This window comes from Mastigoproctus giganteus, chromosome 14 (assembly GCF_048544385.1).
Source record: "Mastigoproctus giganteus isolate SK-2022 chromosome 14, ASM4854438v1, whole genome shotgun sequence".
Classification (NCBI taxonomy): domain Eukaryota; kingdom Metazoa; phylum Arthropoda; class Arachnida; order Uropygi; family Thelyphonidae; genus Mastigoproctus; species Mastigoproctus giganteus.
This window is the reverse complement of record NC_143588.1, coordinates 47,933,123-47,943,818: the sequence shown is the minus strand read 5'-3', so window position 1 is coordinate 47,943,818 and position 10,696 is coordinate 47,933,123. Positions and strand designations below refer to the sequence as shown.

General features: G+C 34.5%; 1 protein-coding gene across 1 annotated transcript in view; it reads right to left on the bottom strand.

Moving 5' to 3' along the window:
• Window positions 1-660: 660 nt before the first annotated feature.
• LOC150075112 (myc box-dependent-interacting protein 1-like) overlaps window positions 661-10,696 on the bottom strand; it is a 101,295-nt gene continuing 91,259 nt past the window's right edge. Inside the window, exons 12-13 of the mRNA XM_090388860.1 lie at window positions 8,805-8,906; window positions 661-4,388 (exon numbers count right to left, since the gene is read on the bottom strand). Coding sequence (XP_090244986.1) covers window positions 4,308-4,388; window positions 8,805-8,906 — 183 coding nt within the window. The 3' untranslated portion in view covers window positions 661-4,307. The remainder of the gene's footprint in view (window positions 4,389-8,804; window positions 8,907-10,696) is intronic.

The following is a 10,696-nucleotide window of genomic DNA, read 5'->3' as shown; positions in this document are numbered from 1 at the left end:
TAAATTATAAGAAATGTGGAATCTTATTGGAAAAAGATTTCAAAATTAGTTTTAATGGGATAATCAATTTTGATAAATAAAAAATCCCCTTTAAATTAATAAATAAGGAAACAATTATCAAGACATTTTAAATAGTTACCAAATTATACGTGGGCACAAAATATAAATATTCATTTCTTCTTATTCAATGCTATTTTAGAAAGTTTAGAAAAAAACTAAAGAAAATTCCATGAAAGTTTAAGTGTCAAAGAAGCATGCATCAAAAGTGGTGGTGGGCTGTGACAGCACCATTTCAAAATGCTTATAGCTGGTCCATTTTTGAATATTTTTCATTCATTCATTCATTATTATTATTTTTTTTTTTACAAGAAAAGTGAAATATACCGAGACTCTTACCACCTTCATAACTTTAGTTACTTTTTAAAAAAATTTATTAACAAAATGGCTAAATTTAGCCATTTGCATAATGGAATCATTTAATTTATAGTAAGGGTTCCAAAGAGAATTTTCATTTATCTTTCTTCACATAATGGTTGCTCATGCTATGTTTTCTTTTTTTTTTTCCTTCAAGTCAATAATATATAGAAATAAAAACCATTTCATTTTATGTCATTTAGAAAAAAAAAAAAAAAATATATATATATATATATATATAAAATATTCAAATCTAAGTACGGTTTAATGAAAACTTAAGTGCTAAGGCACAACTGAAAATGTGGTAGCTTTGCCCATTTTCTGAATGAAAAACCCAGTTTCCAGGTGAAAAATCCACGGAAGGCTTGCTTAAGACCAAATAGTTCAGCCATGTTATGAAAAAAAGCCATCATTGACAGAATTCAAACCCAGGCCTTTTTTGCCTGACATGGAGATTACAATGCTTATATGCATCGTACTACCCAGAGAAGGCAATATCTTTTTATTCCTTTTTTCAGAGAAAATCCCAAGTGCTGTCGGCATTGCAAATTTCAGATCTATAAATGTAATAGCTAATTTTTTTAAAATGCTTTAAATTAAAATTATCCCATTTTTATTTAAAAAAAATTCATTTAGCAAATTCCCATTGAATATCTTTTAGGCAGCACCATTTCAGTAAACAGTCATATAAAAAGTTTCTCCATAAGTGCAGACAAGCATTGTGTCAGCATTTGTATTAATTGCAGGAATTACAAAATAATGGTGTCATAGCAAAGTGCTCAAGTTCAAGAAAACATTGCTATATGACTAAATTTTTTATTTTTGATTGAGTTGTTTATCCACTATGACAGCACTTCAAAATCTTCACGGACCAGGATTAGTATTTCTATGTGAAAAATAACTGCATTAGGCAGAAACCTCTGAAACTACTAAAGGAAGAAATTATGGGTAACAGAACAGGGATCCAATTTTCTGTCTTCAAACTTCTTCCTGTTTTCAAATTTTAGAAATGAATGTGAAATTTTGAAATAAGCACCAGTTGGTTTTACAGAATTTATAACTAATATTTATTGCAGTAAGTACTTCACAAACAGTACATATACATGCACTTGCATCTGTTCTCTCTCTCTCTCCAATTGAACAGAACCTATACTATCATGTATAAATAATATATGCAGCCATTCAAATAATGTTTTATACTGAGCTTCATTTCTTATTCTCACCTTGGAATCTTACACTGCAAAGGTTGCCAAGCAGCATCAAAATTTATCCATTTCACTGTCTGACACATACTAACAAATATACTTAGATGTGTTCTCAAATGGGAGAGATTCTGCTGCCTACAGCTTAAATATGTTACTCTTCTACTTAACTCTTCTTGAGTTTAAGAGTAATAATTAAATGCCAATTAAAATAGCAAATAACCTGTGGGCAATATTAAGATTTGATAATGTACATGTAGTGCAAGCTTGACAATCCAAACCCACACTATTCTTTTCACTAATCTGAATTGGATTCTGGTTTACCAAATAGAGCTTACAAATATATTGGAGTACCATGGATCAATGTTCGTTTATATTATTTCTATAAAAGTGTCAACAAAAGGTAGCTATAAATGTCAATCACGTGGTTAGCAAAGAGCAAGTGATTAGCACTAGAATTTCAGTGCTATTGGTTCAGTTCTGCTGTGAGTTGAGCAACAGAGTTACGTATAATACGTGCATTTTATACAGTTGTGTTTAACTGTTTATGATGTTCTCTGACAGTAGCAACAAGAAGCCAAAACCAAATATAAACATGAAACAAAAAAGAAATTGCCTTGAAAATCCAGTTACTTCAAACTGATTGCATAACATTCCAATAACTGGGGAAGTTTTATGATGGTGGTGGGGGGGATTTGGAAAATTTCAAAAAACGATAAGCTTGGGCTAGGGATTGTTTCAGCAACAAATTTAAGATTTGCTATGCAAATTAAGTATTTGCCTGTAAGCAGTGAATGACTTTCTAGTGACACTGCTGATGGATTATTCTGGATCCTTACCCCAAAAAACTAGTTCATAAAACAACCTGTCACCTGTGACAGGTTATAAAAATCAGCAAAGGACAAGTGATAGTCATGCCTTGTGCAAATTTCACAAAATTCTACAAACTGCATCATTTGTGATGGGAAAACCAGAGAAATATCAGGTTTCAAAAATTGCTCTCTTCCTGTTCTCTGCAGACACTGCCTACCCACACACACACAAAATTGGACAAATAGAGAATAGTTCTATCTGTAAAAGGATGCCTAAAAGAATACTGTAGAAATCTTGTTAATATATTAGTTATGAAGATATCACAAATACATTAAAAAACAGAGCTTTGACAGATGATATATCTTTCACTGATTCCTGGGATTCTGTATTACTCAAATTTATTGATACATTGTGGAAAAAGTCATGGGCTATAATTGGATCACTTTCTAAGATTTAGAAACTGGGATCAGTGAAACTGAGGGGAGGAAAGAACTGATACCAGCTATTGATCTATTCAACTGAATTATTAGCAAAAATAAAAATGAAGATGAAATCAAATGAATTTGGTGAAACATGAAGATGCTGTTGTTTTTACATGTTCATTGAATGGGATACAGAAAATGAAATACCAGCAAAACAGATCCTTTTACATTAACTCACAGAATGTTTTAGAGAAGCAAAAACAGTAAAACAGGCAAAAATCAACAATTTTTTTTCATTAAAAAGTGAATACTACACTGTTAATATGTTCTGAACAATAAATACAGAAGTAAATTGATAATTTATGTATATAAAATATGCTTTTATATTATAATCCCAATAATCTGAACATTTTGTAATTCAAATGCCCCTGCCATTAACTAGTTCACTGTATTGTATAAACAGATGCTTATAAAAATCGATACTTACAAAATGATTTAACATGATTAACATTATAAATTAATAGTACTGCAATGTAAAATTATTCTATTACATAAACATTTCATCTTATAAAATTTCCTTGGAAGCACTGATCGATCCAAATATAATGGCACAGTACAGTTTTATATCGAGCATAAAAATACTTATGAAGGATTACTTTTAAAAAATACATGTAAATAACGGAAGACATGATAATGGTATTCATCGAAGTCAAGAATAAATATTGACTATGATAATGGTTTATGATCAAATAATAATTTAATAATGTAAATAGACTGGCATGAACTTGCTTTGCTAAGCAGAAACACATGCTGTATATATATATACACAAAATCATAAATATATGAAAATGGATAGTGACTGTACACTACATACACTACAACCAAATTACAAGATAAATGTTTATCCCATTTTTTCACATCTTTAAATTATGTTGATTATAATTCAAACTTAATCACACATTTTTTAAGACCAAAGGCACTTCACAAGTGTGAAACATAGCAAAATTACAAATCACATAAAGACAAATGTCACACAATGTTTTCTACCAGAATTCTTATTGTTTAAATGCATGCATGAAGTATTAGCAAGAATCTAATACTTATATTGCCTTGAATAATTATGGAAGTTAAATAGATTACTGAGCATCATAAACAATGAGAACTGCATGGCAATTTAAAAAAAACTAAGTATTCTGTTCCCTGTGACAATATTCAAACAGTAAAACACATAATAAATCAAGTTTAAATCTTTCTCATTAAATGAAAAATTACTCATATCAAATATCATCAAACATACTATTCATATGCCATTGTCATGCACATATGCAGGCACAGACACAAACATGTATATATAACAAAAACTGGTAAAATTATTTTCTTTAATGAAGGTGCGACTTCCTTTTCTATGGTAAAAACAGGACGATAAACAGTGATATTTTTTTGAAAACTAGTTATTTCAGATAGGTCTTGTAAAATTGGCTGGAAAAAGTCCCTTTTCTCCAGTTGATTCTTTGACGCCCATAAGCCAACCTTCTTCCTGCAAAGAGGAGATTCCTATTAAATATATTCCAATGAAGTGAAAGAAAAGTTGACAATAATACACAAATATTTTTACCAAATTTGTTTCCCCTAGGAAATCCACATAGCTGGATATTTAAACTGTTCTGCAGAAAGTCTACAGCTATATACTCATTTCTGAATGACTTGAGAGAATTTTGAAAGCTATCTGTTTATTTCTTCAAATAGGCCTCTGGGGTTGGGTATATTCATACTATGATTTTTTAGCGTTTCTCACCAACAATTGAAATAAAAACGAAAACCAAAATCTTAAAAACTTTGTATTTAAATTTACAATAAATTAACAGCAAATCAAATGATAATAAAATACTGAATTAAGATATGATAAAACAAGTATAATTACATTTAAAGTGGATATACAAATAAAATGTTGATAATAAAATACTGAATTAAAATATAATAAAATATACTAGATTAAAAGCGCTAAAATAACTGTAGCTTTCGAAGGCTTCCCGCCTTCTTCCTCAACAGTGCACTTCTGTTCTGCGGTGCCTCTTTAAATACCAGCAGGTTCACGGTGCATCTCAAGCAAACGTGTACTGTTCCCGTACATGTTGGAACCGGAAGTGGCTCGGGAGCACTCCAGGCGGAAACGTTCATCCCCTCCAAGGATTACTGCCTCAAAGAGGGGATGAATATGTGTACCCCTGTCTCTATTTATATTATTCTCAACAGAACTAATTCGTAGGCTCTCGAGCCACTTGCGGTCCCAAAACCTATGCGCCCGATCAGTGATGACTGCTTTGTCCGGGGAGATCTGATGCTGCTTCTCCCAAAAATGTTCAGCTACGGCGGATTTACCATAATCTGCATTTCTTATCGTGTTTGTGTGTTCCCCCAGATGGTCTTTGACGTGCCGTTTTGTTTCTCCCACACAACATTCCCCACACTCTGGGCACTTGATGTTATATACGACCCCACTTATATTTTCGTGTGAGATGGGGTCTTTCACCTGTGACATGACCGTGTGCAGCTTCTGACCTGGGAGCTGAATACAGCACATCTGGTAGTAATTCCTTAGTATATAAGCTATACGCTCAGTTAAACCCGGATATTAGGGAACGTATGCGGTGGCTATCGGCGTAAAGGGCTCACTTCTCCTCTGCCCTCCACTAATGTATTTCTCTATGATCCTCTGGGGGTAGCCACACTTCAAAAGATCCGCCATAACACACTCATACTCTATTTTCCTGTCCTCTGAGGTACTACAATGCGATTTTGACCTTTCTAATAGTGCTCTTATCACACTGTTCCTGTGATGATTGGCCTGAGCTGAGTTGTAATGTGAGTATTGGCCTTTGCACATAAGTTTTCTAAACACTTGTTTTCAAACACTGGCCTTCTCTACAGATCAACACATCCAGGAATGGCAAAACTCCTCCTTCTTCTACTTCAGAGGTGAATTGTATGAACGGGGAGAAGCTATTAAGAAAATTCGTCGTCTCATCTTCACTCCCCTTCCGAATAATTGAAAACGTATCATCCACGTATCTTTTCCACGGACGCATAGGGAGAACCATATCACTGAATAATCTAGCCTCGAGCTCCTCCATAGCTAAATTAGTTATGATCGCACTAATGGGGGAGCCCATGGCTGCACCGTTAACCTGCTTATACATGATGTTACAGAACACCATAGTGGTGCTTGAAAGACAATTCTATGCCCTTACATATATCCTCTAGGCTTAGTTGTGTCCTACTGTTCAAGGTGGTGTCTCTCTGTAGGGCCCTGTATGCACAACGTACCTCATGGTCAATTGGAATACATGTAAACAGAGATGTCACGTCGAAGAATATCATAATTTCATTTTCTTCTATGCATTGTCCTCTTATAAATTGTACAAAATCCTTGCTGTCTCTGATACTATACTCAGAAAGCCCTACTAATGGTGACAGCAGTTTGGCCAGGAAACCAGATAGCGCATATGTGCGACTGCCTATAAACGAAACTATGGGCCTGAGTGGCATACCCACTTTGTGTATTTTTGGCAGGCCGTAAAATCTCGGTATCTGGCTTCCTGTTGCATGAACCTGCTGGTATTTAAAGAGGCACCGCAGAACAGAAGTGCACTGTTGAGGAAGAAGGCGGAAGCCTTCGAAAGCTACAGTTATTTTAGCGCTTTTAATCTAGTATATTTTGTTGTATTTTAATTCAGTATTTTATTATCAACATTTTATTTGTATATCCACTGTATTATGTAATTATACTTGTTTTATCGTATCTTAATTCGGTATTTTATTATCATTTGATTTGCTGTAAATTTATGGTAAATTTAAATACAAAGTTTTTAAGATTTTGGTTTTCGTTTTTATTTCAATGGTTGGTGAGAAACGCTAAAAAATCATAGTATCTGTTTATTTCCCCAAAAGCTACTTTTCAGTAATTTTACGAGTAATTTACATCTGTGCTAACTTTTGGTAGCAGTTTGTATTTTCACAAATTTCCAGTGTCCATGGCCTTAAAACATTGGAAAATACACTAAAGTGGTCACCATGCACCATTTCTTGCATATTATAAAAAATGTACACTTTATACATCATCCCACCAGCAGTGTTATTAGAAAGGGAGTGCCCATTCAGGGGTTCTAATTAGATGAAGTTTACTGAAGTGTTTATAAACCTTCTCTTTAGGAACAGTTGTTTCCTGACAGTGGGTTGCTTTTAGCTGCACAGTGTTCAGTAACACCACTGAACAATGCTGTTTTCAGTTTAGTTTTGGCTTATGTATTGTTTATGTTCATTTTGTGTCCAAGTGATTGATTTTATTTTTAAGATAATAAAGCACTCAAAACATACACTGGTATTATGTTTATTTTCAAACTGGAAACATGTACACGGAGTCAAACATTACTGTATTTTCTTACCACCTCTTCAGGTGTCAGCTGTCCTTGCAATATCATTGTCACAAAGGTTAACTTTGGTCACAGGAACAGCAAGTGGTTTTGACTGAAGTGATTTTTTGTGATGGCAATATTGCAAGGACAGAGTCATTGAAGAAGTTGTAAGAAAATACCACAAAACATTTGACTCCATTATGTACATATTTGCAATTTGTAAATAAAAATATAATACCAACGTATTATAGTAGGTTTTAAGTGCTTTTTTTTATCTTCAAACAATACAGTTTACTTATGCATCATGCTCAAGTAATACATTTGATTTTGGTTTAATATATAGGTAGTTTCAGCCCCTCTTAAAAAAAAAAAAAAAGCTTCAAAGAGATTAAGTGAGTCAGATAATGCTAATAATGCAAAGAATGTGAAAAGCTATTAGAAAAACATTTTGATGAAAGTTCTAAACTAAACTGGACATTCTAAAAAAGACTGAATTTGGAAAGGAACTAGATTTACATTAAATAAAAATGAACTGTGATACTGTACATGGAGTTTTGTGAGATTAAAAATTCTTTTAAAAGATTTTCTAATCTCACACAATCACCACTTTTAGTTTTGAGCAATTTGAAAATCAACAGTATTTCAAGTTATTGTAAATACAGCATACATATACTGTTTGATAATTTTAAGGTAAGCATTCTTGCAGTTTCTTGAATATATATATTGAATTTATGTTTTAAAGGCTAAATCTCCCACTTAACATGGATTCACTCTATGCTCTGTTTATAAAGCCCCAAGTAAAATCAGGGAATGCCTGTACATGTGAAATTGAAGTCTAATATTTCTATAGTTCACTAATATGCCCCATTTTGTAACTTTTGCTTATGTTTTGGAAACAGTGTATTGTGTTAATTTAAGACTACTGTTACCCCAATGTAAATCCTTGCATTCATAATGATACACTTTAATTGCAATTTTCAGACCAACTAAACAATTTAACCAAGTCTTTTTGCATTAACATTCCCTGTTGTCCTCTTAAAATCATCAGCAAATTGAGGATGTTAAACTTAAGATACTATAATGTCATTAATGAATACTGAAATGAGGGAGTGAATCTTATTTTATCCCACCACTTGTGACACAGGTCTGTGAAGGTAAGTGGCCATTTATAAACACCATTTTCTACAATGTCACTATTGTTTATCCAGAGTGGTAACTTACTTCTATTGCTACATTGCTCCAGTTTATACAGAAACATTCCACTGCAATATTATTTCCATTATTTTGTAACTTTATAGTAGCTTTTCACAATGGTTATGATTAAACATGATAGACAATACTCAGACAGTACATAACACTCAGAATTTCCCTATATACTTACTGGATATAAGGCTAGTAATTAATGATTACGAATTATCTTGTTTGTCTTCAAAAACAGATCATACTAATAACAACAGTCAGCCAATGACCATAATTGTTTAAATCAGATATAACCAAAGTATCCTAATTTTAAAAAAAATTCTTATAATTAATTTACTTACTTGCTCCTCTAGATCCTCATATTCTATCACTCGAATAATTTCTCCACATTCAAAAGATACCTCATCAACATCTTCTGCAGTATACTTATATGTGGTACGTACCTTTTAAAAGATTTTATATTCAATAAATATGTGGGATTGCTAAAGAAAATAATCGACAAAAATCAATATTTTTATTAAAAAATCAAAATACGAAAAATAAAAAGAAAAAAAAAAAACATCAGCCATAGCTGAAGGAAGAGAAAAGTAACTAGAAGTTCTAAATAGTACAGAATTGAGGAAATGACAGGGAAATTTACTGTCATATTTCACAATATAAATATGTAAGTACAATCACTACTCAGGTTAGATTATACATTTAAGTTTTGCTATACTAGTAGATATGAGAGAATTTAATGCAATTACGAAATGCTCTAAACCAATAGCTTGGCACAGGTGCAATGATTCTGCTGAGACTTTATTCATGACAGACTGCCACACATAGTCAGTATTTCTTATGTGGGAAGGTGCAAGAGCCATCTCTGAATGTTTGATATGGTTAGTTTTGTAGTGTAGCTTATTTTAAGCTTTTAGTGAATTAAATTACATGGCTGTTTGGTGAAAACCACAAAATCAGCAAGAAATAAAGTTATGTGGGGTGACAAAATTCATATACACTGAGTGATCACTGAATTATGACCACCTACCTAATACTTCATAGGTCCTCCTCTTACCCTCAGTACAGCAGCTATCTGACGTGGCATTGATTCAACAAGGTGTCGGAAGCGTTCGGGAGGTATGGCCAACCCAGCAATGCAGGTATGGAGGTGATTGGTGTATTCAGAGGCCTGAAATGACTTTCCATAGTGTCCCACAAGTGCTCTATGGGATTGATATCGGGGAGTTTGGAGGCCAATCGATATGCTGGAAGTCAAAACTGAGTTCCTCAAAGCATTCCTGAACAACAAGTGCCGGCGCCTCCGTAGCCAGGTCAGCAGGAGCGGCAGTGCGTAGCACACACTTCTTGATTGGACCAGAGTTTGAGCCTGTGACCACCAAATACGGAGGATGCGAAAAGGTCAGGGAATGACCACCGCATATGCCCGGAGCAATATGGCCTTAGTTGCTAATGCTCCTAAAAACCAAATAACAACAACAACAAGTGCCTGATGGCTCGGCGCACTGTCATCTTGAAGACACCATCGCCATTCTGGAAAAAGTGTAGCATAGCGGGGTGTACACAGTCAGTAAGCAGTTGACGATAGCAGAGACCACTGAAAGAAACGGAACTTGGACCCCTGGTGCATGTGGAACATTGTTCCACATGCACCAGGGGTCCAAGTTCCTGCTAGTGAAACATGCCCCACACCATACAACTGCTTCCACCGGCCTGCACATGATACCCTGCATGATGAATAAAGAGCCTCATGTTGTTGACGCCAAATCCGTGCATGACCATCCACGGTGTGGAGTAAATAATGTGACTCATCCGACCAGCACCTTCTTCCAGCCTTCTAACGTTCGACTTGCGTGCTCTTTGCACCAGGCGAGTCTTTTATGCCAATGAACCTTGGTTAGAAGATGATGCTGTAGGGGTCGTCTGCTGGTATAGCCCATACGTGCAACGCATGGTCATGCCAGATATTGTTCCGGGTTGGCACATGTTGTATTGGGTAGTCAACTCTTCAACAGTGCTGCACCTGTTAGTTGTTGGACCCGGCGCTCACCTCTAACATCAACCTTTCGCTGACCTTTGCAGTTTTGCCGTAGGGTCATTGTTTGATCATTTTGATGCCAGTCCTGGTACATTTTAACTACGGCGGCTCTCGAACACCCCCACCAGTTCAGCTGTTTCGGAAATAGAGGCACCAGCTTGTCGAGCACCCACAATCTGTCCTTTATCAAAGTCTGAT